Source organism: Leopardus geoffroyi, chromosome D4 (assembly GCF_018350155.1).
Source record: "Leopardus geoffroyi isolate Oge1 chromosome D4, O.geoffroyi_Oge1_pat1.0, whole genome shotgun sequence".
NCBI lineage: Eukaryota > Metazoa > Chordata > Mammalia > Carnivora > Felidae > Leopardus > Leopardus geoffroyi.
The window spans coordinates 62,758,533-62,777,343 of record NC_059342.1 but is presented as its reverse complement, the minus strand read 5'-3'; the positions used below and the strand labels follow the sequence as shown (position 1 = coordinate 62,777,343).

Genomic DNA, 18,811 nt, shown 5'->3' with positions numbered 1-18,811 from the left:
CTGAGGGAATTTTAAGATTCAAACAGAATTTCAAAGTGCATGAGAAGAGAATGTATGCCAACTCCTAAATGCCTCATTTATCCCATGAGAGAAGCTAATAATGGAACTAATTGTAGGAATAACGAAAATAGCTCTGTTAAAACAATGTTTCCAACAAGGAAAAAAAGGGGGAGGAGGGGGAGGAAGAGGATAAATGGGTTGACATTATCTCCCAATCCAGCTTAAAAGAAACTGAGAATTTAAAATTCCATTAAAGAAACTACATATACAGGGGAAATGAGGGATTAAAGAAATGAACTAAAAAGAAAATGGTAGGGTATAATAAAAACAGACAGTAACAAGTGTTGAGCAGGATATGGAGAAACTGGAACCCTCACACATTGCTGGAGAAAATGTAAAACGGCACAGCCACTTTGGAAAACAATTTGTCAGGTCCTCAAATGTTCAACATAGGGTTTACCAAATGACCCAGCAATTCTACTCCTAGTTATAAACCCAAGAGAACTGAAAACATATGTCCACACATAAATCTGTATATGAATGTTCACAGTATTCATAATAGCCAAAAAGAAGGCTATATGATGATGATGGAGGGTAACACAAATATCATAATTACTTCATTTAATTACACCCATTTAAGTGGGTGAATATTTATAAAAACAAATAGTCCAGGGGCACCTCGGTGGTTCAGTTGATTAAGCTTCAGACTCTTGGTTTCAGCTCAGGACATGATCTTAAGGTTTGTGAGTTCCAGCCCGGAGTCGGGCTCTACACTGATAGCTTGAAGCCTGCATGGATTCTCTCTCTCTCTCCCTCTCTCTCAGCCCCTCCCCCACTCACACGTGCTCGCGCTCTCTCAAAATAAATAAATAAACTTTAAAAAATAAATAAAGTAAAACCACGATGTCGCTCAAATCCTGTAAGTTTCCCTCTGTCTTCGAGGCAAGTGCCAAACCTTCAGCTCAGCCTTCAAGGCCTTCCACTAATGTGGCAATGTGCAACTCATCTCCTGCCTTAATCCCCACACTTCAGTATCTCAAAATATTCCCTTTGCTTCCCCATCTTTTCTATCACCATTCCCATGGCCTAGAACACCTACCCTTCCCAGATTTCCTCAGTTTCTGTGTTATTCAGTTATTAATTCATTCTACAAGTAAATATATAAGAGGCCCTTAACTAGGTACAGTCAATGTAGCAGTGAACAAAACAAAGAAAAACCCCTGCCCTCATGGAGCTACACAGAGCAGACAGATAATAACAGGTATAGTTAAGTCACACAGGAAAGGGTGCTTTGGCACAAGAAAAAAACATTAAGAAAGATTAAGGTGGGAAAGGGGCAGAGGGGATGGAAGGTGAAAAAAGATTCAATTTTAACGCATCATTTTGAAAGTGACATTAAAAACCTGAAGGAGCTGAGGGGATAAATAATTGGGACAAGAAGTTTCCAAGCAAAGAATATCAACAGCAAAGGCCTCAGGCAAAAGTGTGCCTAGTGTTTCAAGCTGACATTCTACTCAGCTTGGGACTATAGGGCCCAACTGCGTGCCATGTACTTGGGAAGACTGTTTTTTGATTTCTTCAAATCAGAATTATTCATGCCCTCAACACTGTACTACTATCTTTCTTAGAACACTTGTACAGTGAAAACTCCTTTCAAACATACATGAGTGGTTGCTGATCAATTAATCAAAAGTCTTGTAAAGGAGAAAATCATTTAAAAATAAGACATACTTTGTTAAAAATTAAACATTTTAACTGTTTTTAACTTCACACATATAAACATATATTCATTTTCCTATGTAGCACCAAAACCTTTGGGTCTACAAAATGCTGTTCCCTCCTTTCTTGGATAAGCCACACCCATAATCTACTATCTACAATGTCCACTTTCCCTTCCTTTAAAGTAAAAGGGAGACTTAAAAATACCTGCAAAATTTTGTAGGAGCAGAATCCTTCCAGAGATTTGTAAGATTTCCCCAATCTGTTTCAGTTGTCTTGACCACAGTCAAATTCACTGAAAGGCAATTCTCTCAGCCTCTCACCTTTATCAACTCTTTCTGAAGTATTTCATAAAAAACAACATTTTACATTTATATTGCACCAATCTGAGCGATTTTTATTAATTTATACTCAAAGGACCACTGGTATAAATAAATTTGAAAACAAACACAACTGACTCTTTCTTGGTAAGCAAAGAAATAAATGATACATGGGCAACCTAGAGTTAATCTACCAGCCTGAGCATCTGTGTGCTGTGGGAATCAATTAGAATGGTTTACTAAGGGAATGTCTAATCCAGAAAGTTAAAATCAAGACCGGCAAAGTATCTGAATAGACATTTCTCCAAACAAGATATATAAATAGCCAATAAGTACATGAAAATGTGCTCAACGTCATTAGTTGTTAGGGAAATCTAAATCAAAACCACGTTGATATACAACTTCACACCCACAAGGTTGACTATAATCAAAAAGACAGTAACAAATGTTGGCCAGGATATGGGCAAACTGGTACATTCACACATTGCTGGTGAAAATGTAAAATGGTACAGCTGCTTTAGAAAACAGGTTGGGAGTTCCTCAAAATGTTAAACATGGAGTTATCAGGTGATTCAGAAATTCTATTTCTAGGTATACACTCAAGAGAATTGAAAACATATGTCCACACAAAAACTTCTACATGAATGTTCATAGCAGCATTGTCCATAATTGATGAAAAGTGGTAACAGCTCAAGTGTCCCTCAACTGATGAATGGATAAACAAAATGTGGTATGTATCCATACAATGGAATATTACTCAACCATAAAAAGCATTTAAGTTCCGAAAGACAAATATCATATGACTTCACTCATGTGAGGACTTTAAGATACAAAACAGATGAACACATGGGAAGGGAAGCAAAAATAATATAAAAACACAGAAGGGGATAAAACATAAAAGACTCTTAAGTATAGAGAACAAACAGAGGGTTACTGGAGGGGTTGTCAGGGAGGGAATGGGCTCAATGGGTAAGGGGCATTAAGGAATCTACTCCTGAAATAATTGTTGCACTATATGCTAACTAACTTGGATGTAAATTAAAAAAATAAAATGCTATGAAAGACTCAAAGATTTTGTAAAAAAAAGAAAAAAAAAGCACTGAAGTTCTGATACATGCTACAACACGGATGAACCTTGAAAATATTATCCTAAGTGAAAGAAGACAATCACAAAAGGCCATATATTATATAATTCCATTTAAATGCAATGTCCAAAACAGGCAAATCCATAGAGACGGAGTAGATTAGCATTCGTCAGGGGTTGTGGAAAGAAAGGAACATGGAGTAAAGGTTTTCTATTTGAGGTGATGAATATGTTCTGTCATTAGATAATCATGATGGTTGTACAACTTTGTGAATATATTTAATTGTGTATCTTTTAAAAAATCCCATTGCTGTCAGTGTTCAATAAACAGCTTATTAACTGGGGTAGGAGAGAAAGCCCGGATGTATTAAATAGAAATTTCTTCACATAGATTTATAAGAGGCTAACTAACTACCTCTGTTAGAATATAAAGCCCCTGAAGGCAGGGATGGCCTCTCATTTATTTCCCTTAACATCTAGCATAGTAGAGTACCTTAAGCTGGTATTCAATCAAGTTCAATAAATAAATTATTAAATACCCACATATTATATACCAGAGATCTAGAAGATTCCAAACAGATTGAAAAAACTCACTTTTTGGCCCCAAAATCCTGAATTGCCACTAACAAGGCATGTCTCTTAATATGAAGTTTACACCATCCATTCATACCATCCTTACCACCATATCACAATCCAGAGGACCCACTTATAACTTCTGTGACATTTTTTAAATCCAATCCAAATTCTCTACCTTATATCTATCACCAAATGCCACTTATTGGTCTCTCAGTATGTTTTTCCACTCCTTTAACCACGTTCCTTAAGACAAAAATGCTCATATTTAGCCTCATCTGTTCTTCTCAAACACCCTAGAGTCAAAAAGAACCATCATTATCTTCATGTTGCAAATAAGAAAAGAATGCCATGTCTAAGGTCACCTGGTCTCTCAAGTTCAAAATTCATCTTTCTTCACATAAATCATGTATTTCCCAACTTTCTTCTCTTTGGATGAACAGGGAAATTTCTGATTAAGTTAAATTTTCAAAGAATAAGTACAAATAAAAAAATAGAAGACTAAAGCAACAATTATAAAGTCCAGAATGATTGAAGACTCGAGGCATGAGATCAATAAAAAAAGGTGTGTTTAGAACAAGAAGAAATAAACAAAAGGCCCACTGCTTTGGGAAGATGTTGTAATAGTCAAGAGATGACAAGGACAAATACAGACCCATTCAATTTCTTCTTTGCTTTGGTAATCTTCATCAAGGACCATGATCTTCAAACTGGGAAGGGCAGAACTCTGATAAAAGGAAGCTAACATCTCAGGTAAGTGCAATGAAGAAAGGACAGTAACAGAATATGGAGCTAGTTCAAAAGAATTTGCATCCTGATATAAACAAATTACACTCTACGACACTGAAAAACTTTTAGATGACAAGATGCCAGAAGACCAGAAACGAAGAAAACTCTCAGTTTTCAAAAAAAGAGAAATGCCGATCCAGGAAAACATCAGTGGGTAAACTTGCCATGTATCCCCTGAAAAAGTCTAGAATGTGTAGGTAAGTTTTTGAACACAATAAAAAGTAAAAAGCCACTATGGGCTCTTTATTAAGGCAGGCTATACAACATTTGCTTTTTGATAGGATCACTAAAATGGGAAAAACAGAGGATGATACATATACATAACTGATTCTAACAAGATGATCTGACAGAATCTTTAAATAATAGGCTAGTGAACAAAATGAGAAAATGTTGAACAGCAGAAGTTCAAAAATCTGCTCAACCCTACCAGAAGCGTGCATAGCCGATTGAACATCTGGTTGATTAATGTATCAACATCAACCCATTTGAAAGGAAGTCTCGAGTAAAAAATCGCAGAGTGGTATCTTTTCCCATGATCTAGACATCTTCTATTAATTTAATAAAGCACAGACCTGGTCTTCAGACGTGCAAGGGCCACGATGCTGAGTGACCCAAAAGACAAACAACCTGACAGAATCAGGCTCCAAAAGGTCAAAGTAGGCTGAAATGATCCAAAATTCAAAATGAAAATTAACAGGGAGTCAAGACCAGCATTTAGATTTTGAAACTCAAATCTATGAAGGACTAAACTTCGGTTTATGTGGGGAAATTCCTGGGTAACAAAAGCAACTAGGAAAAAAAAACTATGTAAAATCTCAAGATGCATTCATTCATTAACAGATGCAGAAAACCACACTGGATTTCTATACTCCTTAAAAAAATTATCTTTTTCCATATGACTCACTCCCAGATTTTCATCCTAGAAATAGTTATAACAAGAATCTACAAATATCACTTAGTTAAAACTCTAGCTTTAGACCCAGAGTCATTCAAATGCATCTTAGCATTAGAAAACATTTCATTTGATAAGCCTAATTTATTGACATATCAATAAATCCTTGAAAGAAGGCTAGATATTAAATCCAAGTCCGTCTTTTAATAGAAGAGGAAATTTTTAAAAATTAAGTAACTTGGCTCCAAATAGCACAGCTGCTTAGCAAGGGTCAGGATCTCCAAATCTGTCTCCTTTTCCTACACCATGTGGGTTTTCAGCCCTCTGCTTCCTTTCTTAAAAGTTGTACTTTGCACTAAAGAGTTAGAAAACATACATAGACAAAAACATCCGTCAACACACTATTTTGCTAAGGACAAATTAGCTTAGCAAGAACAAATAATCACTGCACATTAGCCAGTGAAATATTTTGACATGGTGTGATCACTTACAAGTTTGATAACAAATATTTACTACAAAAAGGCACTCTAATATACAAATGGTTTTTATTCTTAACCATGAATGCGTGATTATTTATTAAACATTATCCCATATCCCACTTAACATTAGAAGAATAAAGTTAAAGTTATTACACGATGGAAAGGCTTTTAATGGACATGCCATTGTTTACTGTGCTCAAAATCCCATCCCCAACATAAAACACACCATTATGAAAATTACTGAAAGATTTTAGACCCTGAAATCTAAACAGCAAGCCAAAGGTTTTCTTCATGGAGGGCAGCATCTGTGCTGAGGCCCTCTTACTCCCTCCTCACTCCCCCAGAAACAATGCCCCTTCCATTGCCCAAAGGTACAAAGGTTGTCAAGCAGACAGACCAGTAGATCCCAGGTGGCCTGAAGTCCTTCCTCCTTTCCCCTCCTCCCCCTTCCCCACCCCCACCACGCCTCCTCTTCCGCCCCCGTGGTTTAAAGAAGACAAGCGGAGAATTGAGAATTGATAAAAGGGTGAGTTGGAAAGGCATGGCTGAGGACCACTACCATCTGCTAGGCCAGCTCCAGGAAGACCCACCCACTCCTAAATGAGACCTGGAAGCTTCTCCTTGCCCCAGGGCTCCTCTGGGACCCCTTTTGAAAGGAAGAAGGAACTTTACTGCTCAGATACCTCCTCCCCATTCTTATCCATTAGAGCCCCAGCAAGCTCTTTGTTTCCAAGAGCTGGGGGGGGGGGGGGGGGGGAGGGTCGGGACAGGCGGCCTTGGAGAAGGGGAGAGGTCACTCCCTTGCTCCCGTAGCTGCCAATCTCCAGGCCCTCCAGCAGAACACAAACACTAGCACAGGACCATACTCTCCGAGCCGGTTCCCTCTTTCCACACCACCTTAAAAACCCAGGGTCACACAGAGGCACTTCCTGAGATCTAATTACCTCTTTCAATACCCAAACCCTGCACAGGATGACTCCCTAGCTCCCTCCCTCTGGAAGGGTACTAACGGGGTTCAATCCGGGACTCCCATCCTTTCTCCTCAATGCATACCCCAGGGTATACCCCTGAGCCCCACGCAAGACGCATAAAAACATAGGGTCACTTCCTAGGCCCCAGGACTTTTCCCTGCTCACATCCACAGACCCGCCGTCACTCCTAGCCCCCAGAGCCCACCTCTAAACCCAAAGGACAGACGCGCGCGCGCACACACGCGCGCGCGCGCGCGCACAACACACACACACACACACACACACACACACACACACAGTCACTTCTACAAACCACGTCCTCTGGGACACCCGTTACCTTTACCCACACGACCACTCCCCAGTGTCCTAAGAACCTCCAAAGCACATGGTCACTCCCCTGGCCCTCAGGCTCGGCACCCCCAGTCCTTCACCGTCTGTCTCTGTCTCTCTCTGTCTCTCTCTGTCTCTCTCTCTCTCTCTCTCACACACACACACACACACACACACACACGCTCGTTGCCTCCCCTGTGCCTTCACAACACAGACACACGCTCCCGCGTGCACACCTACAGTCACACCAGGAACCCCGGCCGGCTTCCCCCGCCTCGCCGGGTCCCGTCCCCACCACCTCAGAGCACGCCGGGCCGGGCCGCTCTCTCCCAGACACTCGACACACATGGTCGCACTCACGGCCACTCCCCATGCCCAACGCCGGGCCCCGAGCCCGCGCCTCACGCTCGCGCCCTGCCCTCCGCCCTCGCTCACCCTCCGGCCACACTCTCCGGGAAGCCCGGGCCCGGGCCTTTCCCAGCGCGGCCGCCGGGACGGGGAGGGCAGCAGCGGCGGCGAGGGAGGGAGGGAGGGAGGGGCCGCAGAGGCGGGCTCCGGCCGCTCCTACCTGAGCAGTTGATGCTCTTGCCTTTGCCGCCGGGACAGTCCCCGCCGCCGCCGCTGCCGCCACCCGGGGGCTGGTTGGACGCGCGGCTCCCGGGCAGAGAGAAGGCGAAGAGCAGAAGCACCGACGTGTAGCAGCAGAAGGCGAGCGGGGGCGCGGCAGGCAGCCGGAGCGGCGCCTCAGCGGCCGCGGCGCCCATGACTGGCGCCCCTGGACGGCGGGAAGCGCAGGGAGCCGCAGGCCCGGGGCATCCAGCCGCGCACCGGGAGCCCCGCCGCTGCCTCGGCGCCTCCTAGCAGCCGCGCCGCTGCGCCTGGGAGCAGCCCCTCAGCATCCCGGTCCCACCCGCAGCGCCCGCCAGGCCCCGGCCCGCCGCGCTCGGGACAGAGTCAGAGGGTCCGGGCGCGTGCGAGGGTCGCGGGCGCGCGAGGGTGCGCGCGAGGGTGCGAGCCCGCGTTGGGGAGACCGAGGCTGGGGGCGTGAACGGGCGCGCGCGCGGCGGGCCGGGGTCGCGGGGCGGGGGCAGACCCAGCCCCTCACTCGCCGCTCGCCTTCCCTTTGTGTCCGCGGCCGTCGCCACCGCGTCACAAAGACCCCGGCCCGCCCGGTGAGGGGCGCGTGACAGAGCCGCGGGCGGGAGGGGTGGCTGCGACCCCGCCCCGCGCACACCCCCAGCGCTCGCGTCGGCAGCTCCGCCCCCGCCCGCGGCCGGCGCCGCCTCCGGGGGAGCTATTGTTCCTGCGGCGGGGCGGGAGCGCCGAGGGCGGGGGTCGTAGGCGCTCCTCCGCCCGGCCACGGGGAGCTGGCGGGCGCGGGGATGCTCCGTAGGCATTACCCTGACAGACATTTTTGCCGCCCTTTGCAAGTGGTTTTGAAGCATTTCCTTCGCTCAGCAGCCAGGCTGGGAAAGAAGGGCAGGTGGTCTATTATACATCTATTTTCTAGGTGAAGCAACGGAGCCACAGGGAGGTGAAGGTGACTTGTCCAAGGTCACAAACCAAGAAATGGCCAGGACGCGAATTGGAACCCAAGTTCCGACCCCCAACTCTGCAGTTCCTAGAGATGGGCTAAATTTCTAGGCTCCTCACCCCCACCCTTTCCCACAGACACCAACTGAATTTAAAAATCTGTTTTGCCCTCTCCTACTCATAATAGCCAACGTGGAGAGCAGATTTGCCATATGCAAGACCTGGACGAAGCCCTTTACGAGCAGAGCATTCTCTCCAATTCTTTTTTACAGCCCTACAAGGGAGTTTTCATTCTCATCCCCATTCCACAGATGAGGAAGTTGGGACCCAGAGAGGTAAGGTGATCTGACTCCCAATCCAGTGCTCTCCCTATCACATCATGATAGATGAGATTTAGCCTCAGGTAGTAAGATTATGGAGTGAATTGTTCGAAGGTCTCTGACTTTTTTCATAGACTATGCTGCTTCTCCCCTAAGAAGAAATTTCTTAGTCTCACTGAAAAACTGATGAATATGACTCAAAATTTTTAGCGTGTGGGACAAGCCACCACAAGCAAAAACACATCAGGGGAAATTTTTTCAATGTGAATAGGAGACAATGTACTTAATAGAAAGAACATAAATCAAGAAGAAAAAGTTGACACAACAGAAAAATGAGAAGAGGAGCTGACTTGTCTTATTCACATAAAATACAGTAAATATATGAAAAGATATTTAAACCCACTAGTAATGAAAGGCAGATTAAAACCACAAGATTTTTTTCCTGAAGATGATTAACAATAGTTAAAAGAATTGACAAAACCTAGCATTATTAATTTATACATTTGGGGAGGACAATTAGACTATATATCAAAAACCTTTAAAATATGTGTACCCTTTAAACCTAGGAATTCTGTGTATTGGAATTTATCCAAAAGAAATAATTGTACATGGGGCACCTGGGCAGCTCAGTAGGTTAAGCACCCCACTCTTGATTTCCACTCAGGTCATGATCTCATGGTTCATGACATCAAGCCCGAGTGGGGCTCTGCACTGACGGTGTGAACCCTGCTTGGAATTCTCTCTCTCCTCTCCCTCTGCCCCTCCCCCACTCGCACACACATGTTCTCTCTCTCAAAATAAACATTTTTTTAAAGAAATAATTGTACAAGCACCCAAAAATGTGCATATGGATGTTCATCAGAGCTTTTTTATAATAGTAAATATAATCTAAATGTCCATCTGGAAAACAAAGTATCCTGCCTCTTTGTACACAGGAGTATTTTGCAGTTTTAACTATGATGATTAACTGACATCATAGTTTACTGACATGGAAAACAGCAGGCTACTGATGAGTATAATAAAATCCTATATTTCTAAAATATACATGTGTGTGTACGCATATCCATAGGAAAGAAGTCAAGAAGAATACACAGCTATATATTAACTGTGACTATTGGGCTTATGAGTGGCCCTTGTCTTTTATATTTTTCTGTTTTGTCTGAATTTTTTTTCACTGAAAATTTTTGTTATAATTTAAAACTCTCTTTTCTTTCAAATTGTATTTTCAACATACTTTTTATATAAATTCATATTGTCAACATTTTTTTTTAATGTTTATTTATTTTTGAGACAGAGAGAGAGCATGAATGGGGGAGGGTCAGAGAGAGGGAGACACAGAATCTGAAACAGGCTCCAGGCTCTGAGCTGTCAGCACAGAGCCCAACGCGGGGCTTGAACTCACGGACCGCGAGATCATGACCTGAGCCGAAGCCGGCCGCTTAACCGACTGAGCCACCCAGGCGCCCCTGTTAACATTTTGTTAAGACTTGCCTCAAACCTCTGAACTGTTAGCAGTGGCATAGCAATTGTTACAATGAAAATTCAGCTTCTGGCTTCCAGTTCAGGTATGATCCCAGGTTCCTGACTGCTAAGCCACAGCTAGCTAAAGGCTCCTTCTCAGACCATTCCCTCAATAGCTTCTCTGCTAATCTTGACCTCTTCTATGCTTCTTTTTTGCCCTCTGTCTTGGCTCTTTCACCCCCTGTATTCTGCCTTTAATTTTCATTTGACTGCTAACCACAGCTCAGGCATAAAAACTAAGAGGAGACAACCCTTAAATAAAAAGCAAAAACACTGTGGCCATAAATCACAAATTAATTTACATCTGCACCTTCCTCCAAATTAGGTAGGAAAAATTAAGCATAGATTTCTTAAAAGTTGTCAAATTGAAAAGGACTCTACTTCAGAAATAGGATTTCTCTGACCTTAATTATCCAATCTCAGGAAGAAAAGATCTTAGTGGTCATCTAATACAACCGTCACGTGCTTTAGTATTGGTGACCCCAAAATGTCAGGTAGCAAAAGAGTATGGGACTCACTACATGAAAACCACCCAGAGAGTTTTAAAGTAGATTTCTGAACACCACTCCAGACATGCTGGGAGTCAGGGGGTAGGGGGGGGGTTATTCAAGTATCCCTTATTTATATTAAAGTTCTCTAGAACCTCACATGCACTGCCAGTTTGGAAACCCCTGATCTAACCTTGATCAGTTACGGCTCCATAACAAACAACCATAAAACCTTAGCAGTGTGCCACAATAAACATTCATTTCTCATAAATCTGGGGGTTGATTAATCTAGACTGGGCTTGGCTGAATGGCTCTGCTTCAAGCTGCAGGTCTAGCTGAACTTGACTCTGATCTTCTCCAATATTATTCTTTTGGGGGTCCCAGCTGAAGGAGCAGCAAGCAGCTACCTGGAGGAACTCTTATGGAGTTGGCAGTGGTGCAGCAGGGGAAGCCCAACTGTGCAAGCTTTTTCCACACCCTTGCTTACACTTGTCTATTAAAATTCCACTGGCTCAGTCGAGTCTCCTAGCTGAACCCAAAGACAACAAGTAAGGAACTCTACTCCGTGGAGGTGAGTGAGAGGGAGTGAATACGGGGTGAATATTTTTGAAAAATAATCTATCAGAAATCCTGTACTTGAATGTCATTATTGATGCTCTGTCAGAATGTTTTCAGCTCCCAGTAACAGAAAAACCAACCCAAATTAACTTAAAAAAGGATTTATGGGCTCAAATTAAAAAAAAAAAAAAAAAAAAAAAGGCAAAAAGTAGTGCCCTCTCCTATGAGTTGGCTTTGTCCTCAATAAGGCTTCACTCATGGAAAACATCGCATTCCTTCAAGAATTCTTTGTGAGCATCTGCTGTGTGCTAGGCACCACAGTAGCCTTGAGGGGTGACAGATAATTCTGCCTCACTGTCTCAGGAGGAGGAGGGGAGGACATCTGAAAATTAGCAATTACAACTCAGTGTGATAAACACTAGATTGAAATGGAGCATGAGGGCGGGGGTAGGAGTAAATGGCAAATCCTACTCCACACTCCCAGTCTGGCCAAAATTCGGGCTTTTCTGGACCTCCCGCTGCAGGGTCTAGCTGCATAATGAAGGCCTGATAAATGGTAATGAGACAATTTGGGACTGACAAATTGGCCCTAGTAGGAGAGAGTCCCAGCACTTGAGCTCAGTCCAGAAACACTGAAATGATTTATGGTACAGCACTGACACAAGCCTGGGGCTGACCTCTGGCCCTCTTGAGAAATTGGACTCCCCTTCCTAGAGAAAGCAACCCTTTTTAAAAAAAAAAAAAGTAGGGGTGCCTGGGTGGCTCAGTCGGTTAAGCATTCGACTTCGGCTCAGGTCATGATCTTGCGGTTTGTGAGTGGTTTGTGAGTTCGAGCCCCACGTCGGGCTCTGTGCTGACAGCTCAGAGCCTAGAGCCTCCTTCAGATTCTGTGTTTCCTTCTCTCTCTGCCCCTCCCCTGTTCATGCTCTGTCTCTCTCTGTCTCAAAAATAAATAAAACATTAAAAAAAATTTTTTTTTAAAGTAAGGAGTGAAATCATTCATTCATTCATTAAGTCTGTACTAAAGACCTACTTCTCATTCCTGAAAATACAATGGTGAGCACAACAGACCTGGTCCCTGTCTTAATGAAGTTTACAGTCAAATATTAAACAATTATGCAAATAAAAGTGAAATTGCAGAGCACCTGGGTGACTCAATCAGTTAAGCATCCGACTTTCAATTTCAGCTCAGGTTGTGATCTTGCTCTTGGTGAGATCAAGCCTGGCATCAAGCTCTGTGCTGACAGAGCCGATGGAACTGGCTTGGGATTCTCTCTCTCTCTCTCTCTCTCTCGCTGCCCCTGCCCTGCTGCCCCTGCCCTGCTCGCTCTCTCTCTTTCTGTCTCTCAAGATAAATAAAAAAACATTTTTTAAGTGAAATTGCAACAATGTTGATAAATACTATGAAGGGGAAGTTCAGAGGTTTACAAAAAGGGTGAGTAAAGTTAACCAAGTGAAGAGGGAGTGTTCCAGGCAGAGGGAACATCATGAGCAAATGCCTGTGAGTAAAAAGGGTCTGAATGTCAGCCAGTGTAGTAAAGACAGCAAGGTCAGCTTGTTTTAAACCTCATTCATTGATTCAACAAATATTTACTGAGTATCTACTATGATGTAGGCACTGTTCTAGATGCCAAGAAATAGCAGTGAACAAAACAAAGTCCCTGCTTCTTATAAAACTTCAAGTCTAGTGAGGAGACCTCATAACAATAATACCAGTGGGAGAGAATAATTGTTGGATCAGGCCATAACAATAGCAACTATAATTCACGGAAGACCTACTACATCCCAGGTACTGCCAGCCACTTTGTATTTGTTGTCACTAATCTTCCCACCCACTTGTTGGTAGGTATTATTTCCATTTTATAAATGAGGAAATTGAGGTTTATGAGGGTAAGTGACTACTCAAACTACAAAACTAGGAAGTTGGAGTCACCTGACTCTGGTTCCAGAGCCCCGCCACATCACTAAGGTGAGTGAGCTGGTGGAGAAGCATCATCATCTAATACAAAATGGAGCAAAGATTGTCACCACTGAGGCTGCAGCCACCAAGGAGTGTGCACAAACAGTCCTGAGCCCCCTGCCAGCATGTCAGGAGACTTTAGTTAGGGCTTCTTGTGATCATGCAGGGATTACAGTAATGTGATTACACTGCTTGTAATTACAGCTCCAGTTGAAAGCACTATGATTGTTACCCACATCCCCTTAATGGTCCTCAATTACATAGATGGGCAGAAGCCAAGGAGGCAAGGGTTACAGATATCTGAACAAAAAAGTGCTATGGGAATCCAGAGAAGTAGCCTCACTCCGCCTGGAGAACAGGCTTCACCACTATAATTCTGTCAATTTGAAAGGCTTCTCACCCAAACAGTCTCTATGAGTGGGTAGGGAGACGGAGGCGGCATCTCTGGGTTTCTCCTGCAGGTCTTCTTGTCGTTCAGTTGTGCAGTATTGCCCTGAATACAGAATTAAGATTTTTCCTCATCTTTCAGCAAATGGAAATTTTCAGCTGCAATTCAAAAATTTCTCCCAGGGTTTAACTCATAAAGGATTGTACCAAGAAATAGCTTCTCTGACAATTACACATAAATGGTAGTAAGAGGTATAGCATCGTAATTAAGAGTGTAAGCTCTGGAACCAAACCATCTAGTTTTGCATCTTAACTCTGCCACTTGCTACCTCTATGACCTTGGGCAAGTTATTGAACTTCTCTATGCCTCAGTTGCATAATCTGTAACGTGGAAATCAAACTTCTATCTGCCTCACAGTGTTGTTTTAAGAAGAAAATGGGTTTGTATGGGCAAAATGCTTAGATTCATGCTTAGTACATTGTAAGTACTCAATAAATAATTGGCTAGGAGTAGTCGTGGCAAAGTAAGCACATAATAAGTGATAGTTCTTATTAGTGGCAGTAGCTGTTAACCGCATTTATATACTAGGCTAAGAGCTTCATGTGTATTATCTAATATAATGTTTCCAGAAACCTAATGGGGAAGGTGATATTATTATCCTTATTCTGTAGATGAGAAAACTGAGATTTGGAGAGGTTAAATCATTTGCCTGAGGTTACACAGTGAGCGGTCAGCAGGACTGATGCTGAAATCAAGGTCTGTCTGACTCGAAAGCCTATGGTCTAAAAAAAAAAACTCAAAAGAGATAAAGTCAGCAGTCAAAACAGTTCATATGAGCTGGCTGGTTGCCAGAGAGACCTGCAGGAGGGCAGCCTCCTGACTAGCGGAGGCAGCCAAACAAGGAGGAGGAAAGTGGTGACAAATAGCCAGGTGGGTCAAAGGGAAGGACACGAGGTTACAGCCAAGAGTCTGGGAACTTGAGAATGGCATCCACTGAGCTAAGAATCATGAAAAAGAGAGAAAGCAAGGAGCTAACTACGTGGAGGAATTAAAGTGAGCCCAGTGGAGTTAAATAACTACATTTTGCCACTGTGTGTATTTAAGTATGTCAGCTTGCCTCTGTATGTATACATATGTATGGAACATATGTCATTTGCCTGTGTGTGTACATATGTAATGAGTGTATCAGCTTGCCTCTGTACATATGCAAAAGTGCCAAGCATATGCCATTTTACTCTCTGTGTACATATGTGGGGAATGAGTATATATCAGGTTGCCTCTCTGAGAGGGTGTATGTATGCAAATCTAAGTGTAACAGCTGGGCTCTGTGTTTGTACGTGCACGTTTACATGTGTGTATCCATGCACACATCACCATATATAGCAAATCATCGGTACATGTACATGTGAGCTTAAATTGAGTCAGCCGTTTTTTAATTCTCCTCCTTTGGTTCTGAGTTGAAAACTATTTCCTACAGTCTGATGGCCTTAGGACTCAACATCAGGGTCAATACAGTTAGACTCGGCACTTAGTCTGGGTTCCTAATTAAGGAAGTTATAAAGGTGAAACAAAGACTGCATGCTGGAGCTGTTTCTCTCAACACAGAACAATCATAATAAGACTCAGGGCAGCTCTGGTAGTGGTGGTTTCAACAACAGTGGGAGCAGGGGTCAGGGTAGGGTATGGAGAGTGGTGACAGTAGTGCCATTCATCCGACATCCATCCAACAGTGTTTGTTATGTGCCAGTGTTAGGCACTGAAGACGCACAAGTGAACAAGATAGACACAGTCCCTGTCCTAGAGTCCAATAGGGAGTCAGAGTTTAAACAATCCATTACAATTGTGAAGGGTTTTGCAAAGTATGTGTGAAAGCATCAGACAGGGACCCCTTACATACCAGGGGCTAAGAGTATCAAGGAAAACTTCTCCAGAGAAGTGACATTTAAGCTAAGGCTGGAAGACTGATGAAGAGTTAGAAGGAGGTAGAAAGAGAACAGTATTCCATGAAGAAAGTTTGACATAAAAAAAACGAAAGAATATGGCAAGGTTAGAAACAGAGAAGACAGCTGTGGCCGAAGTTTTAGAAAGTGAGGAGGTGAATGACATAAAGAATGAAGATGAAAAAAAAAAAAAGAATGAAGTTGGAGACCTCAGGAAGCACAGGCCAGATCACACAGAGCCTTTTAAACCAGGATAAGGATTCAAACTCCATCCTAAGATTATAAACAGGAAATAGCCTGCTCAGATTTGTGTTTTTAAAAGATTACTTGGTTAAAGGCATGAACTGTAAAGTATGTTAATTATATCTCAGTGATGCTGTTGAAAAAACCACTTGGGCTGCAGTGTACAGAGTGGATTGGAAAGGCACAGTGTACCCAAGAAAACCATGGGAGAGCTATTGCAGTGGTAAGTGATGATGGTAACTTGGACTAGAGAAGATGTGGACAAGTAAATAAATTAGATTAAGGGAGGGGGGAATCAACAGAATCTGGTGACTAACTAGATATATAGGGGCTGATGGAGAGAAAGTGTCAAGCCAGGGTTAGCCCTACCTTCAGTGGCATTCACTAAAATAGCCATTTTCAGAGATGAAGCAGGTTTGGAGAGAGGATGATGAGTTCAGTTGTAGGCACACTGAGTCTGAGGGGCCAGTGAGGTATCTGTATCAAGCCATCAGTAGCAGTTGGATTTATAAGTCTGGTGTTCTTAAGAGATTTACACTGGGCATAGAGTGTGGGAGTCATCAAAGGATCAATTAATTGAAGTCATGGAAGTGGATGTGATGACTTGAAAGTGTAGGAGATTCTACAAAATGAGAAGAGGGCCTAGGCTGAAGCCCTGAGGAACTCCACTGGAGGGGACTAGGAAAGAATTGCCAGAAAATTAGGAGGAAAATGAGGAAAGAACAATGTCATAGTGACCAAAAGGTATTTCAAGAAGCAGGACATGGTCAACTAGTCAAATGTTGCTGAAAGATCAAGCAGACGAGTCCTGAATAGTGTCCAATGGCTATATCCACTTGAAGTCATCAGTGATTTTAGCAAAAGCCATCAATAAAGTGGTAGGGGCAGAATCCAGATTAGAGCATGTTGAGACATGAGTAATAAGTGGAAAATGGAGAAGAACGTTTAAACAGCTTGGCTGTGAAGAGAAGGTGACTGTAGGTAGAAGAGGGACTTTTTAAGAGATGAGACTGTACAGTATTTAAATAATGATGATAAAGATCCAGTGGGGTAGGGGGAGTTGAGTATACAAACAGGATAAAGGATAACCAGTAGTGGGATAAGGATAATTTCAAGATACTTGAGAAGACAGGAAGGGGTGGAATTCAAAGCACAGATGGAGGGATTGATTTGAGAGAAGACACTTTCTTTGTAACAAGAGGGAAGATAGAATGGAGGCTGACTCATGTGGGTATTACACATATGGTATTGAGATATCGAAGAAATTCCTGGATCCTGGCTTTGATGTTCTCTGACAAGAAAGGGACATAGGGGTGGAGTGGGCATGGTGGGTGGGGAAAGTGGCTGGATCAAAAGGCAGGTGAAGGCAGCTTTGGCCCCACTGTAATCCCATAAACTCCCTCCTTAGCCTTTCTACCCCAGTCTTCATCAACCATCATTGATGTGGACAATCTCATTCTCCCTATCTTTTATGCAAAGTTCCTTTTTTTAAAAAAACTGACCTAAAACATGCAATGTATGTACTAGACACCACTTCAAATCAGGTACCTAGCCCTCTCTCTTAGCCAGATTACTGCTCTACTACAGAGAAACATGGGGTCAGATTTGAGAAGAGTGGTCATTGATGTTAAGGGGAAAGAAAACGTGATTTTCCCAGCACAGCTCAGGAGAGATCCACAGCACCAGAGGCACAGACCAGAAAGGTACCCAGAAGCAAGAGTGCTTAGGAAAAGGAAGTTAGGAGCCTTTTATCTCAGGTGTGCACTTATTAACATGGGTGGGGGGAGAGGAAAAACCTACCCCTCTTCCTACTCACCTCCAGCAGAGGAGTTCTAAGGGAGATAGCTTCTTTTTCTTTTTTTTAACGTTTATTCATTTTTGAGGGACAGAGCACAAGCAGGGGAGAGGCAGAGAGAGAGAGACAGAGGCAGAGACACTGAATCTGAAGCGGGCTCCAGGCTCCAAGCTGTCAGCACAGAGCCCGATGTAGGGCTTGAACTCATGAACCACGAGATCATGACCTAAGCCAAGGTCAGACACTTAACTGACTGAGCCACCCAGGCGCCCTTAAGGAAGACAGCTTCTTAAGAAGGGGCAAAGGGGACCCTTTGCTTTCTGAACTAAATTCAAATTTTTCTCAGATCTGGCATACCTTCTTTCCATATGAATGCTGGCAAATAGTCAAGACTAATTTAATAATGATTTTGTAATCCCCATGAAATAACATCAGAGTGATGATCATTGATGGATGCTAAAACCATTGGGTGGAAGTTTGTTGGGGACAGAATATTCAGAGTCTTAAAGTATCACCCCACAGATAACTTATTACCTATGAGTGAAAAACACAACTTTATAATGGAGAGAATTAGCAGATAGTGCCTTCACCAGGTGATCAAATTTAGCCTCACCAATGTAACTCCCCACGTTATGTAATGAGAATATAACATAATATACATGCTAGTCTTGCCAAAGAGGTTTAACCTGAATCAAATCTAATCATGAGGAAGAAATCAAATAAATCCAGCATGTGGGGCACATTGACAAGGCCTGGACTTTAAATGTAATGTCATGAAAAACAAAAAAGGAGAGAAGAGAGGTTTGTTCTACATTAAAATAGACTAAAAAGACAAAACCAACCAAATGCAATAAGCCTTGATTGAATCTGAGAAAATCAATAGCAATAAAAGACATTCTTAAGGCAAC

General features: G+C 43.1%; 1 protein-coding gene across 2 annotated transcripts in view; it reads right to left on the bottom strand.

The window, feature by feature from the left end:
• The window catches only part of TMEFF1 (transmembrane protein with EGF like and two follistatin like domains 1), an 81,475-nt gene extending 73,085 nt beyond the window's left edge, over positions 1–8,390 (bottom strand). The window contains exon 1 of one of the 2 annotated variants that reach the window (XM_045470349.1): positions 7,726–8,390. In XM_045470349.1, coding sequence (XP_045326305.1) covers positions 7,726–7,921 — 196 coding nt within the window. In that variant the 5' untranslated portion in view covers positions 7,922–8,390. The remainder of the gene's footprint in view (positions 1–7,725) is intronic. The other variant, XM_045470350.1, reaches the window with a different exon arrangement.
• Between the last annotated feature and the right edge of the window lie 10,421 nt (positions 8,391–18,811).